Source organism: Podarcis gaigeae, assembly GCF_964106915.1.
Source record: "Podarcis gaigeae genome assembly, chromosome: 10".
In the NCBI taxonomy this organism is placed as follows: domain Eukaryota; kingdom Metazoa; phylum Chordata; class Lepidosauria; order Squamata; family Lacertidae; genus Podarcis; species Podarcis gaigeae.
In genome coordinates, this window is record NC_139686.1 from 4950188 (window position 1) to 4971385 (window position 21198).

The 21198-nt window shown below is 45.3% G+C and overlaps 1 protein-coding gene and 1 long non-coding RNA gene across 4 annotated transcripts in view; one reads left to right on the forward strand and one right to left on the reverse strand.

The window, feature by feature from the left end:
• LOC310826376 overlaps positions 1-21198 on the reverse strand; it is a 218884-nt gene that overhangs the window by 84256 nt on the left and 113430 nt on the right. The gene's annotated exons all lie outside the window — the stretch shown is intronic.
• The window catches only part of AHCYL2 (adenosylhomocysteinase like 2), a 100108-nt gene that overhangs the window by 59123 nt on the left and 19787 nt on the right, over positions 1-21198 (forward strand). For all 3 annotated transcript variants that reach the window (XM_083700365.1, XM_083700366.1, XM_083700367.1), the window contains exons 2-8: positions 5804-5912; positions 9421-9564; positions 10994-11094; positions 14163-14265; positions 15164-15258; positions 19716-19822; positions 20630-20746. In XM_083700365.1, the coding sequence (XP_083556491.1) occupies positions 5804-5912; positions 9421-9564; positions 10994-11094; positions 14163-14265; positions 15164-15258; positions 19716-19822; positions 20630-20746 (776 nt within the window). The remainder of the gene's footprint in view (positions 1-5803; positions 5913-9420; positions 9565-10993; positions 11095-14162; positions 14266-15163; positions 15259-19715; positions 19823-20629; positions 20747-21198) is intronic.

Here is a 21198-nt window from a genome sequence, read left to right on the forward strand (position 1 = left end):
GTTCTTTTGTAGTTGCATTGTTTTATACTTTCTGGGTTGCCGACAATCATATTGTGAAGTAGTTGTTTTCTATGTTATAAATCAGGCATAGACAAACTCAGCCCTCCAGATGTTTTGGGACTACAAATCCCATCACCCCTAGCTAACAGGACCAGTGGTCAGGGATGATGGGAGTTGTAGTCTCAAAACATCTGGAGGACCGAGTTTGCCTGTGCCTGTTATAAATCAAGCTCTGGTCTGAGTTGTTTCCTTTTGTTTTCTAATGTATCTCTTAATCAGTAAAAAAAAAATAGGCCTGCTGTGAGCAAATTTTTATTCTGATAGTGTGGCCCAGAGAAAAAAGTTTGAGAATCTCTGCCCTTGACACTCTGGCTCCGGACAGCATTATTCCCTCACAAATACCTGACCCTACTCCTGTAAGCCCCTCAGGAGTCAAGGCCTCCCTAGGGGACAGTTTGGTTCTTGGGAACCCCTCCCTTTCGCAGCCCTTGTCTCCATCACTTCTGGAAGACTTTCTGGTGCCAATCCAGGAGATGAGGCCTGGGGGCCGGATCCAGCCCAATTCGTCTTCTAAATCCGGCCCGTGATCGGTCCGGGAATCAGCATGTTTTTACATGAGTAGAATGTGTGCTTTTATTTAGAATGCATCTCTGGGTTATTTGTTGGGCCTGCCTGGTCTTTTTACATGAGTAGAATGTGTGCTTTTATTTAAAATGAATCTCTGGATTATTTGTGGGGCATAGGAATTCGTTCATCCCTCCCCCCAAAAATATAGTCTGATCCCCCACAAGGTCTGAGGGACAGTGGACCGGCCCCCTGCTGAAAAAGTTTGCTGACCCCTGGTTTCGCTGCTTGGGCTGGTTCTGTGACATTCCAGCTTCTTTGTATTATTTTTAAAGACTACTTTACATGACCAAATTTGACCCTGGGTGGGCAGCCCAGACAAAACCTTTGACATAGGATTCTCCATCTAGCTCAGTGTTGTCCAGGCTGACTGGTTTCAGGTAGCAGGCATTCCCAGCCCTACCAGGTGGTGCTGAGGATTGAACCTGGCACCACCTGTGTGCAAAGCAGGGGCCCTGTTGCTAAGCTTCCGCCCTTCCCATCTTCATTTGAACCAACACCAGTACATATGGACCATGACACTGTGGCACTTGGTCCTGTACATAGCTAGAGAAAATCCCAGATGCCCAGTGACCCAGGACCTTTAAATCATGATGCATCTGGTTTTGCCCACATATTCTGCTTCTCTTTTTAAAAGGAGGGAAATAATAAAAAAGGTAAAGGTAGCCCTGCCCGTACGGGCCAGTCTTGACAGACTCTGGGGTTGTGCGCCCATCTCACTTAAGAGGCCAGGGGCCAGCGCTGTCCGGAGACACTTCCGGGTCACGTGGCCAGCGTGACATCGCTGCTCTGGCGAGCCAGAGCCGCACACGGAAACGCCGTTTACCTTCCCGCTGGTAAGCGGTCCCTATTTATCTACTTGCACCCGGAGGTGCTTTCGAACTGCTAGGTTGGCAGGCGCTGGGACCGAGCAGCGGGAGCGCACCCTGCCGCAGGGATTCGAACCGCCGACCTTTCGATCGGCAAGTCCTAGGCGCTGAGGCTTTAACCCACAGCGCCACCTGCGTCCCCAGGGAAATAATACAGGTATCCTAAAATGATGAATTATATGGCAGCCTTAAAATAAAAATGCAATCAGATTAAAAATCCAGTAGCAGGAGTCTCATCAAATGATGATTATCTCAGAGGCTGTTGTGGTTGCCTGACTGGTTCCCGTTCCCCCCCACACATCCACCCTCTCCTCAACTGGCCTTGCTAACACTCTTTTTTGAGCGGGTGAATGTAGAGTGGAGGGTTTGTGTGGCTGTGTGCACCGGGAGGTGGTTTTATTTGGTACTGCTTCCAGCCACCTGCCAGATTGCTCACCTATAGTGGTAAATGACTGAGTTGTAGCCACTGCTAGTCCTACTTAGAGTAGATCTATTGAAATTAATGGACCTAAGTTAGTCCTGGGCATTAATCTTGATGGCAAAGCCATTTGGAGTCTCAGCCCTAAGATGTTCTTCAGATGACGGTTGAATCTTTAGGGCCACGTATTTTCCCTTCCCCACAGAGATTCTGCTTTCAGAATACTGAATGCCACTGGAGGTGCAGACGTAGCTACAACTGTTCCCGCATCTGGACAGCTTGACTGTAGTTTCCACACCTTGGTAACCTCGAGGCTGGATTACTGCAATGCGCTCTATGTGACGCTACCCTTGAGGGCAGTTCAGAGGCTACGGCCAGTGCAGTAGATCTGGGCTGCTTTTGGGAGCAAGCGAGTTCCAACATGCAACGTGTTTGTGGGATTTCCACTGGCTGCCAATCAGCTGTCGGTCCAAGTCCAAAGTTTTGATACTAAGACGTAAGGTCTTGCACAGTTTGGGATCAGGCTGCTAGAGAGATTGTCTCATCCCTTATATACCCAGTATGTCGCTGCATTTTGCAGAAGAGCTTCCAAAGATCTCAGAAACAGCATCACTGTTGAGATGTGGCATGGCAGGTGCCCAAGTCTCTGCTTCTTCTTCTAATTGCCAGTCGAAGGGCATGGGGAAAGTGGCATCTGGGGGGACAGAATTTTGTTTGACCTCTGGAAGTAAAGGAGGCACCAGTGCAAAGGTGGTGTTAAAATGGGCAACCAGCTGCGTTTGAAAAGCCAGAAAGGGCACAGGAGTGTCCTGGACCCTTCTGTGCACATGCTGCCACGGAATCGTTTTCAGTGGCTTTCAACAGCTGTTGGAAGACTTGCTTTCTGTTGATGGTGGATTAATGCTGTGATTTCTCATGAATGGGGCTTTTGCACAAGGAGCACGTACTGTAAATGTCTTTCGCGAAAGAGGGATTTAAGGGAAATGAGATGCTATAGAGTGCGAATATAACTGCTACTTTTCACCCATCTGAAACGTCTTGTTTTGTAAATAAAAATACTTCTTTATATTGAACTACCATTCATTATTAGTGGCCCTAACCAAAGGAATTAGTGGCTCTAAAAGAAAGGTAATGTTGGCATTTATTTTTTTCAGCAGTAGTTAGGATTGTTAAGGATTATTAGAGGCCTGACCCCTTGTGGTCAAGGGAATAAGTCTGATTTTAAACTGTTCCTTCTAAAACTATTGCTGGGTTGATTCCATTGACTCAGGCTTCCTCAGCCTTGGCACTCCAGATGTTTTGAGACTACAATTCCCCTCATCCCTGACCACTGGTCCTGCTAGCTAGGGATCATGGGAGTTGTAGGCCAAAAACATCTGGTTGAGGAAGCCTGCATTGACTGATACGTGAATTTCAGGAGACATACTTTTATTTTCAGAAAAAGTAGACAATGTGAACTTTGCAAGGTTACTGCAAGAAAAGCCTTTAGCTGCCGGAATAGAACCATTATTGTGACTTCGACAGGAAGGAGGTTTTCCTTTGGTCAAAAGGGCGCAGGAGTGAGCAGAGTGGTATAAATGCTTGCTTTTGTGTGTGTTTTGCCACTCTTTTACTCATTTGATAGAAATCTGCTTGATTTCTAAAAACTGAATTTACTTAGCCCATCCTGCTCTATTCCCCCCTTCAGTCTCAAGCAGCCTACTTGATTGTAACAGGTGGCATTCAATTTCCTGTCGAGGAATCCCATTTCACGTGGGTGTCAAATGTGCGCTCTCCGTTGCCTATGTTGAATGAGGGCCTTACTTTCCTACATTTGCATGAGATTTGCCCTGCCTTCTGTGATTACACTAGTTTTTTCAGTCCTTGTGTGTCATTGGCACAACCATTTTGTAGATTATATACATAAGGGTTTAAAAAGACACTTAATGGGTGCTTAGTTCAGTTGTTGGTTCTTGGGCATGCCTGCAACTTTCTTCGGACACCAATGGTAATGTATCGCCTGCCTCCTTGCGCCTGCTCAGAGCCTAAGTAATGTATGACTGTCCCCCGTTCTCTCCTGTTGTTCGAACCCCCAGAGGTCCCCGACAGCTAACAATTCATAACAAATTAAAACCAAGTAAAAACTAAACAAAACAACAACATTAAAAAGGCAGGAATATGCTTTAAAACCAAAGCCAAGCAAGATTTAAAACAGTGGTAAAAACATAATTAAAAAAGCTTGTGCCACCAAAACAATCCTGGAAAGGACGTTCCAAATTTGGGGTGCCACCACCTCGGTTCTGAAGCCAAAGAAGGTCTTGTACCATCTTTATAGGCAGTGAAAGAAAGGACTTTTTATCTGGGGCGTATATTTTGCTATATTGCATGATTTTTGCCATTTTCAGTTCTCCCTCCTTTTAAACAACTTTATTTCTAAATTGGACCCATTGTTAATGTTTTTAAAACTGACGTCCAGCCTTGTCACCACTGGGTCATGTCATGTTTTGTTCCGTGATAATATTGGAGGTTCTCCTCAGATAATTTTCAGGTGTTGGCGTGGCAGCAGTCTACTGGAAAGTGTGTGTGTGTGTGTGTGTGTGTGCTTCTGACCCTTCGGAAATCATTTGTGGTTTGGAAGCTTAGGTTTAACCAAAACAGCCTTGTTTTCTGAAAATACTTGATTTTGGTGCCTTTGCTGTCTTCATAGTGAGTACCGATAGCACAAAATAATAATAATAAATTTTATTTATATCCCGCCCTCCCCAGCCGAAGCCGGGCTCAGGGCGGCTAACAATAATCAAATAATCAAACAATCAAATAATCACACATTCAAAATATTCATTATAAAAATTAATTAAAATCAAATTAATGGCAACCAATTAAGCAATATTCTATGCAGGTTGCCAGAGGAGGGAGTCAGGCTGCGCCCTGACCAAAGGCCTGGTGGAACAACTTTGTCTTGCAGGCCCTGCAGAAAGATGTCAGGTCCCGCAGGGCCCTAGTCTCATGGGACAGAGCGTTCCACCAGATTGGAGCCGCGGCCGAGAAAGCCCTGGATCTAGTTGAGGCCAGCCTAACCTCTCTGAGGCCTGGGGCCTGTTTTGAGTCCTCACCATGTAGCTTCTTACCACCTGGCACGGAGAGAGGGGTTTGATTTAGAGTGCCAGGAACACTTTGAACAGAACAGTAGTTTCTGTCCGCTGTGAGTGGACTCCACACCTCCAAGGCCCCTCATCTCCAGCCACTTGTCTCCTGGCCATTTTCTTTTACTCCCACCCTGCAACTAAATACCATACTTTTGGGCCATACTAATGTCACACAGGTCCTAACACCCTGTCCATCTGTAGAGGACGCCCCTGGACACAGTCTTTGCTCCAGTCCTCAGCATGTCTGGAACTGTGGTTAACTTTTTTAAAAAATCCCTTCCCAAGTTCCCTGCAGGCAAAGCTTGAAAAGTATTTTGAATTCCTAAGCATAAGAAACCCTGCTAATTGCCACCTTTTTAAGATAGCAGACCTGTGCAGGAATGGAGAGAAATGTCAACACAGTTTGGTGCAAGTATCAGACTTCTGGCATGACTGGGATCATAGCAAATGTCTGTGATGGCAAGAAACTCTTAACAAGAGTTTTAATGGAAGGAGAAACATTTGGATTAGAATGAGACTCCTGTGTGCCTGTGTGTTGAAAATGGAAGGCAGTTGTGATTGGAAGGGAAGTAATAGGTTAAAACGCTGTGTGTTGCCTGGGGCTGAAGCACCCACACCAACCACTAAAGAAGGTTAATGCTGAAGAAATTGCAACCCAGTCTAACTACTGATACAGGCAACTATTTCTTAACTTCAGGAGAATGATTGCATTTGTTGGCCTTTGAAATTTACCTCCCTTTGCTCAACCTGGGCTTCTCTCTTGACAGATCCAGTTTGCGGACCAAAAGCAAGAATTCAACAAGCGCCCCACAAAGATTGGCCGCCGTTCCTTGTCCCGATCCATCTCTCAGTCGTCAACGGATAGCTACAGCTCTGGTATGTACTGTTTCTCCTAAGCTCTTCTTGGAGGCAGTTTCAGATTTTGAGTGGGCATCTGCATGTCTCTGTTCCCTCCGCTTCAGCAAAACAGCTCCTGTGTAGCCAAAGCCAAATGTTCTAACATCCTCAAAAACAGAAGATGAAGACAGGGATTAATACAAGACACTGGCGTCCTGACTTTGTTCTGGTCAGCGTAGGCTTTCGGAATGAATTACCGGCAGCCTGCTCTTCCATTTTTACTTGGTTTTCATTTGTTATGAATTGTTTAGCTCTTCCAGGAAAGACACCACATTCACAACTAGTGCTTAAGAACGAGTAATATTCAGAAAAGTATAAACAACTCATTTATTAACTATTCCAAAACAAATCAGCACTTGCTGATTCTCCAGCAAACTAATCAAAGCAGCTCAAACCAATAAATTCCAGATTAGCCAGCCCACTAACATGTTCACATTTCGCATATACACCTGCTATTTCAGAGACACTGTGACCCGTATGGGGCAGGTCATACATCAGTTTCCTGGATACACGAACCGCCCTCCTACCAAGACTCCCACCTTGCTAGGATTCAGACAGTATTTATTTATTTAACAAAATGTGCATGCCGCCTGATTGTAATAAAACCTCTAAATGGTTTACATGAAATATTCAAACTATCAGAAAAAACAGTTAAAAGCAATCAACCATTTAAGAAAAATTAACTGTAGAAAAGAAAAACATGTCAACAGCTTTGTGTATTTTGGGACCAGTGGTCAGGGATGATGGGAGTTGTAGTCCAACAACAGCTGGGGACCCAAATTTGAGAAATGCTGCTGTATAAGCTTGCCTAAACAAAAATGTTTTAAGTGGATGCCAGAAAACGTACAGTGAATGCATCTGCCGGCCTAATGTCAACAGCAGGGTGTTCTAATGTGTAGGTGCTAGCATAGAAAAGTTCAGTTTTTTACAACTGCAAAATGAAAATTACAAGTAAGTTTCACACATCCATCAAGTGGGCACATGTGGGGTAAGGTGACCCTGCAGATCAACTGATCCAAAGCAGTTAAGGGCTTTGCCTTCCAGTAGCAATGCCTTGAACTTGACCCAGTAACAAATTGGCAACCCTCTTAGTTCTCTGAGCAGAGGGTGTGTTGTGCTGACACTAACTGCAGTTTCTGGGGTCAAGGGACCCCACATTGAGTGCATTGTAATAATCAAGACTTGTACTGGTCCGATTGCACTGGCTACTGATTAGTTTCCGGGCCCAATTCAAAGTGTTAGTTTTGACCCATGAAGCCTTAAATGGCTCAGGACCAGAATACCTCAAGGACTGCCTCTTTCCACATGAACCTACCCAGACCCTGATATCTCCTTTGTGTGCCTCCTCCGCGAGAGGTCGGGATAGTGGCAACATGAGAACGGGTCTTCTCTGCAGTGGCTCCCTGTCTGTGGAATGCCCAGCAAAGCTTGCCTGGCGCCTTCATTATATACCTTTAAGCACCAGGCAGAAACGTTTCTTTTTAACCAGGCCTTTGGTTGACCTGATCAACAACCCATATCTTTTTAAAATGTGGCTCTTTTGGGGGAAGGGAGGTATTATTGGGTTATTGCTTTTATTTTTATTTTATATATTGTAATCTTTTTATGTGAACCGCCCTGAGACCTCCACGTATAGGGCAGTATATAAATACAATAAATAATGATGATGATGATGATGATGATGACGATGACGACGACACCAAGTACAGCTAATAAAATGTGTTTCTAGCCACTGAGGCTAACTGGGCTTCCAGGCTTCATGCCGGTTCCTTCAGGTGGAGAGCAATCACATCCATGGCACGCAATCAATCAATTTCTTGTGGTTCTGAGTTGCTTAAGGCTTATAGCACTTTGAATTGGGCCTGGAAACGAATTGGCAGTCAGTGTGGTAAGGGCACCATCTTAGAAAGCTTTGCAGAGGATTCAGCAAATGCATGGAACGAGGATAGGCCTGCCCGTGCAGATTAATCATGTTGGTGAGATGTAACCTCTGTGTTAAGAGGCACTCTGCCAGGGAACTCCAGGTGCTGTCATGACCTGAATGTGAGTGTCCCTAGTTGTTGCAGCAAACAGGATGCTCATCTAGACACACCTTTGGTCTGATCCAGCAAGTCTTCTGTAACTTTCATTAGTTTTTAAGGATGCATATGCCCATTAGCATCTGCACCATTTGGTCTCATTGCAGATTTGAGAATATATGTGTGCCAGGAGTTGCTTTGCAGGGTTCAAATGAGAAAACTACTAGGGTGGGACAATCTTGAAACTAGGGAACTAGAGAGAGAGAGAGGCAGGGTGATATCTCCAGACATTGCAGATATCTGCTGACAGGGTGGTGTCTGCCTTGAGAGCTTTTTCCAAAGCCGCCTTGACTACTTGACCTATATTCCATTGGTTTGCAACTGTGATACAGCAGTAGTGCAGGGAACCAATGGGTCTGGCCATGAGAGCCAATATGATTCCATCCTGCCTTTGGAACCTGAGGTCACAATGACCACTTATGACTCATCTCCAGCCCCTGAGCACGAGTTTGCCCTAGCTACAAAGAGATCCAGGAGGCTGAGTCTCAGATATGACCCTGTACATTCACATACATGCCCATGTATGACCCTTTTCTGCTGAGAGGAGAGGTTACGTGCTGCTACGATGGATGTCCCAAGGGTCTTCTCATGTGACTCTTACAATGATGAAATACCTGAGGTGTCCAAGTTGCCAACATTTTCAATACCAAGGAGGCCAAGTCGGTGTCGGTCCAAGCAGAAGCCGTTGGAGCATTGTGAGTGAGAAAGTGGGCATCAGAGCACACAAGGGCTGTGAAAGGAACCATGCAGAGATTTTGCAGTGAGGCTCTTAGGCATGGATAACCTCGGATACACAGGCCGTAATCACTGACCTGCAGAAATGGTGGTCAAATCCTTGTAATGGAAGGATCCTGATACATCTTGAACCCTTTCTACAATCTGGCTTAAATGTTTTCATACAGTGCTGTAGGATCCAAAATTGTCACCAAAGGGAAAGAAGCACATGTACTCACTTACTTGAGGTCTGAGACAAATGCATGTTCAACTTTGATTGTGATCTTGTGAATGTTGCTCTTCTCTGAGAGTCTCCACCCCCATCGTTCAGCCCGGAGACTGAGGTCCAGCTCCGAGGGCCTTCTGGTGGTTCCCTCCCTGCAAGAAGTGAGGTTACAGGGAAGCAGGCAGAGGGCCTTCTTGGTAGTGGCGCCCTCCCTGTGGAACGTCCTCCTGTCAGATGTCAAGGAAATAAACAGCTATCCAACTTTGAGAAGACATCTGAAGGGAGCCCTGTTTAGGGAAGTTTTTAATGTTTGAAGTTTTATTTTGTTTTTAATGTTCTGTTGAAAGCCACCCAGAGTGGCTGGGGAAACCCAGCCAGATGTGCGGGGTAGAAAATAATAATAATAATAATAATAATAATAATAATAATAATAATAATAATAATAATAAATGTCCGCATCTTCTTCCAGCTGCCTCCTACACAGACAGCTCTGATGATGAGACCTCCCCCCGGGACAAGCAGCAGAAGAACACCAAAGGCAGCAGTGACTTCTGCGTGAAAAATATCAAGCAGGCTGAATTTGGGCGCCGGGAAATAGAAATTGCCGAGCAAGGTAAGAGAGATGTGCCGTTCTGGGTAACTTCATTAGATCAAGAGATCTTGGTCTTGCTGCCATTTGGGTAGACACCTTTTCTGGCACAACTATGTGGCAGTAAGATCTGACTCTTCGAATCTCCCCAGAATCCCCACCCGCCCCCAAATTACTCCTGTTCCATATAGATCATTGAATATAGATGAAATCAGAAGAATGACAAATTGCTATTGTTGTCTCAAAAAACAGTACAGGCATTTGACTTCAATATCATTTTAATGGAACTCTGTAAATTAGAATTAGGTGTTACAAAGCAAATATAGTCCTAACATTGGGGAGGACCAATGAACTGGAAGGCTTAACCATTCCCAGCAAATGCCCCTGCCTTCTTCAGCCTGTTTTATTCCAGCCAAATCCAGAGACTGTAAATAATCCACCGGGTTAGGAGGAATGAAGGAGGCATTAGCAGGGGAGAAAAGGCATGGAGAGGATACATACACAGTGGGCGTTGTGCTGTATTAGCAAATGAATGTCATGAAATTTGGCAGTGCAATGTGTTGTTTGCCCTTAAATCTTGACTCGATAAGTAAGGCTGTTTCAAATGCTCTTGATCATTTGGAATTCATAGCTCTTGCTTGCATGGGCCACTAAGCAAATCTCATAGTATCACTTCCGGTCACTGTAGATGTGGAAGGCCTCTTATCTGAACACTCTGTCATCCAACCTAATAACCAGTGCCATTGTTTCTTTCTGAGATGAAACAAAACTCAAGAAAGCTTTCATTGGTTTGCCATCATTTTAAGTTCCATCTCTTCAAACAGCTCAGCTGTTTGGTGATGGAAGACCCATTTAGGGTTACAAAACAGCCAAACCAAGTCACCTTTTAAGTTTTAATTCCAAGGTTCTCACCACAGTGCAAGCAAAACAAAGCTGTGGTTCTACAGATCCAAGTGAACCCTATTGTTGCCTGACAGTCTCTTTTCCCACATCGAGGTGGAAGTTAGCATGGCTGCATTCTAAGAATGAGCTTAACCTTGGAAGAAGTTGCCTGGGGAGATGGTGAAATCTCCTTTGTTGGAGAACCATTTCTTGGGGAAGCTTTTAGGCCACACGTGCCCTGCTTCAGGGCAGGGTGTTGAACCAGGAAAATTTATTGGGCTTCTTCCAGACCTGGGATTCCACTGTTTCTTGCCTAATTATCTGTGTAACGTGGGAAGCGGGCGAGTCCTTGAACGTTCACACCATTTCTGGGACTTGTCCTTGCAGATTATTCCCCACCCCACCCCTGGGTTACTTTGCAGTGCTTTGTTTTAAAGCGATAATCTTTTTGATGCTGAAGGCGATATGGGGAAATGTTTGCTGTCACCTGCTTGACATTTTCTTGGCTTTTGGGTTTTGAGCATCTGTGCCCATTTTCGTGTGTGTCATTTCTTTTCCTCTTCCTTCCTAGAAATGCCTGCGCTCATGGCCTTGAGGAAACGAGCTCAGGGAGAGAAGCCGCTGGCTGGAGCCAAGATTGTGGGCTGCACGCACATCACAGCCCAGACTGCTGTAAGCTCTTCCGTCCAACCCGTGGTTGGCATCCAGCACATGTGACAAGCCTACTATGACACCTTGGCTCAAATATCTGATATCCCACATGGTGGCATTGAGGGAAGAATAGACAGCTCAAATGCCACGATTTCTCCAGGAAGTTTTTGGATGCCTTCTGAAACCCAGCCTTCAGAGGCTATGGAAATTCACACTGTTCTATTCAGGAAACTGGCACCTCTTACTTGGTTGATTTTATCCCCTGCCTCTCAGTTTCTAAGGGGGGCTTACATTTCTCTGGTAACTGAGCTTTCAGACCTTTTTCTTCACCCCAGGCCAGCACTGGCACATGGTACCTTTTGGCAACTACTTTGATACCCAGTGCCCAGCCCCATTGGTGCCTGCTCTGGGCATCCCGTGCCATGCAGATGAGCCTGTGCGAAATGCTGTTTTAATTTCCCATGGTGCCCCAGGGGACTGACAGTACATGCGGGAAGTTGAAATGGCCACCTGTTGCTGCTGCTTCCAGGTAAGCCTACAGGTGGAGTTTGCTGAAACCTGAAGCCAGCCTTGTGCATGGGCACGTACTCACATGTGCTCCCCCCCCCCACGTTAAAAAGTCCATGCTTGAGGGAATGTGGAGGTTAGCTTGTAATAATAATAATAATAATAATAATAATAATAATAATAATAATAATAATAAATAATTTATTATTTATACCTCGCCCATCTGCCTGGGTTTCCCCAGCCACTCTGGGCAGCTTCCAACAAAACACTACAATACAATAACCTATTAAACATTAAAAGCTTCCCTAAACAGGGCTGCCTTCAGATGTCTTCTAAAAGTTTGGTAGTTATTTTTCTCTTTGACATCTGCTGGGAGGGCGTTCCACAGGGCGGGTGCCACTACCGAGAAGGCCCTCTGCCTGGTTCCCTGTATCTTGGCTTCTCGGAGTGAGGGAACTGCCAGAAGACCCTCGGAGCTGGACCTCAGTGTCCGGGCTGAACGATGGGGTTGGAGACGCTCCTTCAGGTATACTGGGCTGAGGCCGTTTAGGGCTTTTAAGGTCAGCACCAACACTTTGAATTGTGCTCGGAAATATACTGGGAGCCATTGTAGGTCTTTCAAGACTGGTGTTATGTGGTCTCGGCGGCTGCTCCCAGTCACCAGTCTAGCTGCCGCATTCTGGATTAGTTGTAGTTTCCGGGTCACCTTCAAAGGTAGCCCCACGTAGAGCGCATTGCAGTAGTTCCAAGCAAGAGATAACCAGAGCATGCACCACTCTGGCAAGACAGTCCGCGGGTAGGTAGGGTCTCATCCTGCGTACCAGATGGAGCTGGTAGACAGCTGCCCTGGACACAGAATTAACCTGTGCCTCCATGGACAGCTGTGAGTCCAGAATGACTCCCAGGCTGCGCACCTGGTCCTTCAGGGGCACAGTTACCCCATTCAGGACCAGGGAGTCCCCCACACTGCCAACCTCCTGTCCCCCAAAAACACTACTTCTGTTTTGTCAGGATTCAGCCTCAATCTGTTAGCTGCCATCCATCCTCCAACTGCTTCCAGATTGTTAGGGAGCATTTGGGATGAAGAATGCTGCTGAGAGTTCAAATCTTCCTCCCCACCGCCCCAATTATCCTCTGGGGCTGGTAATTGTCTTCACTCGTGGCTCGTTGCTCTAGCTGCTTCAGCCAAGTTATCCAACCCCTGGTTGTTAAGGCTGTTTCTTGGACTTCCTCTCTGCCATTCTCCCCTGCTGATTTCATCGCCTGCTCTTCCAGCCAGAATTTTGGACATGTGATGGGGCATGGAGGGCTTATGGGGGTGTTGCTTCAGTACCTGGCCAAGTGCTGTAGTATGTGTAATGAGAAGAGGGGGTTAGACTTTTTCTTTTTCTTTTTTCTTTTATATAAATTTTTATTACAGTGATACCTCGGGTTAAGTACTTAATTCGTTCCGGAGGTCCGTACTTAACCTAAAACTGTTCTTAACCTGAAGCACCACTTTAGCTAATGGGGCCTCCTGCTATTGCCGCGCCGCCCAAGCACGATTTCTGTTCTCATCCTGAAGCAAAGTTCTTCACCTAAAGCACTATTTCTGGGTTAGCAGAGTCTGTAACCTGAAGCGTATGTAACCCGAGGTACCACTGTAGTTTTTTAACATACCATTTCCCACAGTGATTAAACATACTTTTACATCTTATTCAGTTTTTTTGACTTCCATCAATCCTGTCTGAAAATTTTCCAACCTAATCTCTTAGTATGCATTTCTTATTTTCCCTATTACATTTCAAACTCATAACCAATATCTCTAGCTTTTTCTACTTTGTAACACTCCGTATATTTCTGCTTACAAAACGTCTTGTAATCCTACTAGCGTAATTTGTTGATTACAGTTGCTCAACAAATAAATTCAAATAATTCACATGAAGTATATGAGTGGTTAGACTTTTTCGACAGAAAAGTAAGGAGCTGAAGCAAAACCGGGGTCGGGATTCTAAACTTTTGGAGAGAATTGCATTACTGGCTAGAAGTTATCAAAGTATGGCTTTCTGTGTGTTGTTTTTTGTACTTTCAGGTTGAGGAAGTAAAAACCGTACTAATGATACTTTAAATATATCCAGGGGTGTGCATGTAGTTTGCTGCTTTTAAAAGGGAACATACAGTGGTGCCTCGCAAGACAAAACTAATTCGTTCCGCGAGTCTCTTTGTCTTGCGGTTTTTTCGTCTTGCGAAGCACCCCTATTAGCGGATTAGCGCAATTAGCGGATTAGCGGCTCTTAGCGGCTTAGCAGCTTAGAAAAAGGGGGGAGGGGAAAAACTCGCAAGGCGAGTTAGAAGACGAAAACGTCTTGCGAAGCAAGCCCATAGGGAAATTCGTCTTGCGAAGCGCCTGAAAAGACGGAAAACTCTTTCATCTAGCGAGTTTTTCGTCTTGCGAGGCATTCGTCTTGCGGGGCAGCACTGTAATAGGTAGAAATTCTCTGTGTTACTGAATATTACTGGATGTGGCATTTACTTTTTGCGTGAAGATTTGTGCAGGCATGGCAAATCCCAGACCCACCCACCGCCGATTCTGCTCGTTACAGGTTCTCATGGAAACCCTTGGTGCCTTGGGTGCTCAGTGCCGGTGGGCTGCCTGCAACATCTACTCCACCCTCAATGAAGTAGCTGCTGCCCTGGCTGAGAGTGGTAGGTATTTGGCTGCGTCAGAGTTCTAGCCGGGATCTCTAAAAAACACAGTATTTTGCGCTCTATAGGACGCACCAGACCATAGGACACACCGGACCATAGGAGGGGGAGAACAGGGAGAAAAAAAATCTCCCCCTCTCTGCTCAGCACCCCTTCAGCAAAGCAGCAGGAGAAACGGAGCCCCTTCCATTTCTCCTCCCGCTTGGCTGAAGGGGCGCTGCACAGCTCTCCCTCTCTGCTGAAGCCGGGAGAGTCTTGCTCTCCTGGCTTCAGCAAAAGGAACCCGAAGCCTTCGGAGCGCAGCACGAGTTCCCGCTGCGCTCCGGAGGCTTCAGGCAGCTATCCCTGAAGCCTGGAGAGCGAGAGGGGTCGGTATGCACCGACCCCTCTCGCTCTCCAGGCCTCAGTGAAAGCAACGCGAAGCCTCCGGAGCACGGAGGGAGCACGCCCTCTGCGCTTCGGAGGCTTCGCGTTGCTTTCACTGAAGCCAAGGAGCCTGCATTTACTCCATAGGACGCACGCACATTTCCCCTTAATTTTTGGAGGGGAAAAAGTGCGTCCTATAGAGTGAAAAATACAGCATTAAAGGTATGGCTGGAAGTGATTTCGGGGGTGGGGGATTTTAAGAAGCACTTCCAACTTCCGGTAAAAACATACAAAAGATTAAAACAAGAGCCATACCTTGGTGCTAAGGGTGGCATTCCACTAAGTTTTACTCAGAGTAGACCCATTGAAATAAATGGACACAACCAGGGTAGGTCCCTTAATTTCACTGCTCTACTCTGAGTAACATTTAGTGGACTACTACTCTAAGGTGATCTTTCTTCATGTGTAGCCTCCCATGCTATGAGCTGCCTGCTGCCATCTGAAGTGCGTACCCTCTTTATCTCTCGTGCAGGATTCTCCGTTTTTGCCTGGAAGGGAGAATCTGAGGATGACTTCTGGTGGTGCATTGATCGCTGCGTCAATGTTGAAGGGTGGCAACCAAATATGGTGAGTCCTAGAACCATCGGCAGAGTTCATGAAATCCGATTCTGGTCCCTAGAACAGCATTTGGGCAATTAGCAACAAAGGGAGCTCCATTGTGTCAATCTTTTATTATTAGCCTTTGACTCTTGGTCCATCTACCTGGGGACTTCCCTGGCTTTTTTCTGGGTAGGACTAGTCTGGATAGTTGGCCTTGGTGAAGATTTGACGTTTTCATCCCCAAAAAGTTTTTGATTTGCATTTCTATTGAGGCTGCATTTTAATGTTGTCTTTTAATCTTGTTTTTAAGTTGTATTTTAATCAGTTGTTTTTATACCTGGTGTTAGCCGCCCTGAGCCTGGTCTTGGCTGGGGAGGGCGGGGTATAAATAAATTTTTATTTTTATTTTTATTATATACAGTTTTCATGCACTGCTGAAAACTCAGGACAGAGATAGTTGGTGTATCACATTCATGCTGGTGCATGAGCCAGGCATGTTTCAACTCCCTCAGGATCGGTCAAAGTTTATTTCTCTGGTTTCTGTTGGTGCTGGAAGGTATAATGCTCCTTCTCTCACCTTCTGAGTTTGCCTTCATTCCATAGGCAAACAATAAATAAGGGTACAGTGGTACCTCGGGTTAACTACTTAATTCGTTCCGGAGGTCCGTTCTTAACCTGAAACTGTTCTTAACCTGAAGCACCACTTTAGCTAATGGGGCCTCCTGCTGCTGCCGCGCTGCCGGAGCACAATTTCTGTTCTCACCCTGAAGCAAAGTTCTTAACCCGAGGTAATATTTCTGGGTTAGCGGAGTCTGTAACCTGAATCATATGTAACTTGAAGCGTATGTAACCCGAGGTGCCACTGTGTATGCTTTGGGTTGCCTGCCTGTGTCCCCACACTGTTTGCAGAACTGGTGAAAGCATCACAGCTTGTGGCTGGTTTCCGTTCTTGTGTTTCACTCCAAACTGTGACGGAGGAATGTGTGTGTTTTGAACCAGAAGATGGCAGCAGCGCAGAGCTTACCTTGCCTGCCTTTGTGAGGGATGGCAGATAGCTGTAGTGCTGGGAGGTTGCAACTTGACGCCAGATGCATGAAGTGTGTCCGGGCGGACCAGTGCCCAAAACATGGTGGGTGATTCTGCAAACCATTTGCTGCTTCTAAAGAAGCTTTGAAACTCCATCTGGGTTCTGAGCGTTGGTCTGGCCGCTGAGCCAGAGAGCGGGCGTTACCTGTGAAGGGAAGGTGCAGGGATGACACGAAAAGGATGTTGATCTGGAAAATGTGCCAGGTTGTGTAGCTATAATTGGTGCAAAGGGAACCAAGGGTGTATTTTCCCCAAAGGGGCAGTCTTCAAGGAGAAAAGCCCCAGTTTGAGGAACTTCAGTCATAGTTGCAAGGCAGATGTAAGAATTAAGATATATTAAGGAAAAAGTTTAATTATGATAAAAGTGTGTATTGGCAATAAGTTATATAAAATCGAAATATGGAATAGACGGGAGGTTGGATCTTTAGTGTTAAGACCAATTTATGTCTTACTGTTTGTTAAGAAAATTCTGTGTCTATTGTTATCCCTGTGTATAATTTGGTATTTGTGTTTTCTCTTTTTTCTTTTCTTGCTGTATCAATAAAAAAACCAAATTAATAAATAAAAAAGAGAAAAGCCCCCAGTTCAGAGTTACTCTTCTCCACCACTGCTCTCTTCACATAAGTGTTCTTAGGCAGGGCGATTCCTCGGGGTAGAAGAGTTGGGGTTCTCCCAGTCCCAGTGCTGCTGGGTGAGAACCAGTTGTTATTGGGGTAACTGTGATTCTGGGGGAGAGTTAGGATGGTGGGTGGAGGGGGGGAGTAGGGGAATAGTGTCATAATACTATTGTCTCCTGCTTGCTTGCTTGCTTGCTTGCTTGCTTGCTTTTGGGGTTGCTGAATATTTTGTTCTTAACGCCTTCCCCTTCATTGGGTTATTTCAGAATGTGTGTGCATTTCTAGACTATTCTGGTGCGACAGTAAAAGTCCTGTGGCATTGTTTTAACTTGCTGCTGCTTTCAGGTTCAAGATGATTTGATGGTTTGGAGTAAATTTATTGAACATTTAAAGGACAGTTGTAAAAACTTAAAAACACTAGCAGGACTGAAATAACTCCTATAATGTAGATAAGAGGTGAAAAGATAAAATACGCAAGTGGATTAAATAAAGGATACCATCTGAAGGGAGGAGGGAGGGAAGTCACAAGCTCGGCAGAGCAAAAAGGTGTATATGTTGTTTAAAGTATGATAAGAAAGAATATGTAAAGAAAATAATAAAGATTTATGAGAAGGGGGAAAAAGACAATTTGATGGTTTTATCTGGTTAGGCACCTGACAATTTGGTTTGTGAACTGCTCTGCGTTTTCCCAACTTCAGAGTGGTATGTAAGTCAACCGAACCAATAAATATTGGAAGGATCAGTTGGAATTGCAGGGAAAGAGGCAACCAGAATGGGGCCCAGTTGGTGCTTTGTGTAGGCAAAAGGGCACCCCGTTCTTCTCCACAGGAACCAGGCATGTTTTGGCAGCAGTCCTTGTTCTTTCTCTTCATAAGGGTGCGAGGGAAGCTTGCCAATTTTTGCAGTTCTGGCATATTTGTGCACATAAAGGAGGAGGGAGAGAAAAAAAGATTATGCAAGCTTCTTAATTAAGTGAAGATTAACAAGCACAACCCCTGATTGGGAAGGAGGAATGAGCATTGTATTGCAAAAGTCTCCCCAGGCCACTAATCGGATGATTTTGAAGGGGGTGTGCTTTGAGCAAAGGACTGGGAACCAGCGGCTGCTGCTCTCTCCCTTGCCTGGTTTTCAACATCGTGATATATCACCAACTAAACATACTGATATATCACGATGTCTGAAATAAGGATGGAGCTATGTAGAGGCATTGGCTAGCTTCACAGTTTTCCCGACATCGTGATTTTTGCCAGTGCCTCTTCTTGTGGTTTGCTGCCCCATGCATGAGGCAGGAGAAAGCTGAGCCAGCAGTGTTAACAGGGGCTGTAGAATCAAGAGAAACATTGGCTGGCTTCATGGTTTTTCTCACACACACACACCATGTTTCATGATATATTGCCAGGTCAAAAATTCTGAAACTGATATCACAGTGTTGTTGTTGTTGTTTAGTCGTGTCCGACTCTTCGTGACCCCCTGGACCAGAGCACGCCAGGCACTCCTGTCTTCCACTGCCTCCCGTAGTTTGGTCAAACTCATGCTGGTCACTTCGAGACCACTGTCCAACCATCTCGTCCTCTGTCGTCCCCTTCTCCTTGTGCCCTCCATCTTTCCCAACTTCAGGGTCTTTTCTAGGGAGTCTTCTCTTCTCATGAGATGGCCAAAGTATTGGAGCCTCAGCTTCAGGATCTGTCCTTCCAGTGAGCCCTCAGGGCTGATTTCCTTCAGAATGGAGAGGTTTGATCTTCTTGCAGTCCATGGGACTCTCAAGAGTCTCCTCCAGCACCAGAATTAAAAAGCATCCATTCTTTGGCAATCAGCCTTCTTTATGGTCCAACTTTCACTTCAATACATCACTACTGGGAAAACCAGAGCTTTTACTATATGGACCTTTGTTGGCAAGGTGATGTCTCTACTCCCCCCCCCCCCCCATAAGGACTTCAAATTGGTTTTGGATGATATATTGCTAAATTACCCAGCCACCTGCGATTCCCAGCTCAGTGCCTTGACAGTGGAGAACATAGCCTTCATGGTTAGTAACCATTGATAGCCTCTGGCTTCATTCTATGACCAGCAGTTCCAAGGTACATGTCATTTGAGGTACTTAGAATTTCTGTCTCTTTTGACATAATCTGGATGTCAACATGTCAAAATAATTTTTATTGAACTTTTCAGGTTTTACATTTCCACATTAACATCTTTCATTATACCCATCCATTCAACGACTTCCCTCCTTCCCCTTCCAAGGTGCTTTTAATATACCCATAATTCCTGCATATTCTTGTATATCCATCTAAATCAGTCTCCCCCCCCCCCCATTTTGCACCCTTTTAAATATGTTTTACTGTTGAATTTACCTTAATGCTGCCAGCATTGTCAATGTGTACAATTATTTTCCATACTCAGCAAAAAATTCCCCACTCCTCTTTAAATACCTGTTCTTCTTGCTCTATTATTCCACTTCTTAGACCTGCTAACTCTGCATATTCTATCATCTCCCAGACTCTATACAAATTCTTCCTGATCACGATTCAAAAAGCTCTTCTACATTTTAGCTTTCCCCTTACCAAAGATATGCATGCCAGCCGAATCCTGCTGGCAGATCCCTGTCGGATTCTCAGATGTACAGAGCAATGTCGCCTTCGATAATATGCCTTTCCTTACTCTCTCCAAAGAATATCTACATCCACAAGTGGGGAAAACCTTTTAACCCCCACATGTGCAGAATGCCAACCGCTGGGTCTGTAGCAAAGGAATGTGGCAGTAATAACACGTTTGGTGTTTCAGATCTTAGACGATGGTGGGGATCTCACACACTGGATCTACAAGAAGTACCCCAACATGTTTAAGAAGATCAAGGGGATTGTAGAGGAGAGTGTCACTGGGGTCCACAGGTAAGAACTCTCGCGTGTTTTGGGTTAGGTGGGAGCTGTATCCTACTCCACCGGTGCCCCTGTTTGGAGAGAAACAGCTTCGTTAATTTTATTACTCTTCAGTCTGTCCTCCAAAGGAATTCAGAGCAGCACCTTGACATGCCAGTAACCCATGGCAATACAGTGGTACCTCGGGTAAAGTACTTAATTCATTTCTTAACCTGAAGCACCACTTTAGCTAATGGGGCCTCCTGCTGCCGCCGCACCACTGGAGCACGATTTCTGTTCTCATCCTGAAGCAAAGTTCTTAACCCGAGGTACTACTTCCGGGTTAGCGGAGTCTGTAACCTGAAGCGTATGTAACCTGAAGCATATGTAACCCGAGGCACCACTATAATAGCTTGTGGTCACCTTGTACGTTTCATACCTGAAAGAGAATTTGGACCCGACTTCCCCATCTTTAAAAATGCAACAGCAGTTTGAATCACATCCACTGCCTCCCAAACAAAACTCAGAAAGTGTTGCGAGGGCAGATGCATTAAAAAGTAACTTTTACTTATCAGACTTTCCACATCAAGGGGAAATCTGGATTAAGTGTAAAAAACGGATGGGCTGGCATTTTAATGATAGCGTCATGTGGACCTTGCAAAAAACAAAAAACCCTTGCAGGCATGAGCAGTGCTGATTTCACAATAAACCCTTAACTAGGTTCACCCGGTGCTGGTCAGTCAATTGTGTAGGTCAACAGAAGGCAGGAGAGCATCTGGGGATATTGGAGGAAACCTTGGCCTTTATCCTTTCATTCTTTTCCCTCCCCTCTCACCCTAGATTATATCAGCTATCAAAGGCAGGCAAGCTGTGCGTCCCAGCTATGAATGTCAACGACTCTGTCACCAAGCAGAAGTTTGACAACCTCTATTGCTGCCGGGAATCCATTTTAGATGGGTACGTATCTTTCTGTTTAAATGAACACAGAGAGGAGAACGAGGTCTTCTCACAACGGTCTGCAGAGAAGCAACTGCAAAGGTGTAACTATGCCCAAACAGCTGCCGCAGAGCTGACACAGGCAATTAAGAAAATATATTTCTGCAATAGTTAATCTCTGGTTTTTACATGGCTTTCTATTGTGGATCTGTATGGTTGCTGTGATACTGTTTATGAACAGCAGTACACAAATATTTTTATAAATAGATAAAACACCTCACTTTTATGGCAGGAAAAAAGCTGGGGTGGTAACTCCCTTTCTCCTATGCTGAAGCTTTCCAGTGAATGTGATTTCCATGTTTCCAAACCGCATAGTCTTGCCAGGAGACGGGTGCAGTTTGTTTATTCCAGATATAGTGCGTTGTTTTGTTTTTTTAAAAAGGCCTCTCTCGATGTCCGGTACAAATCCCGTC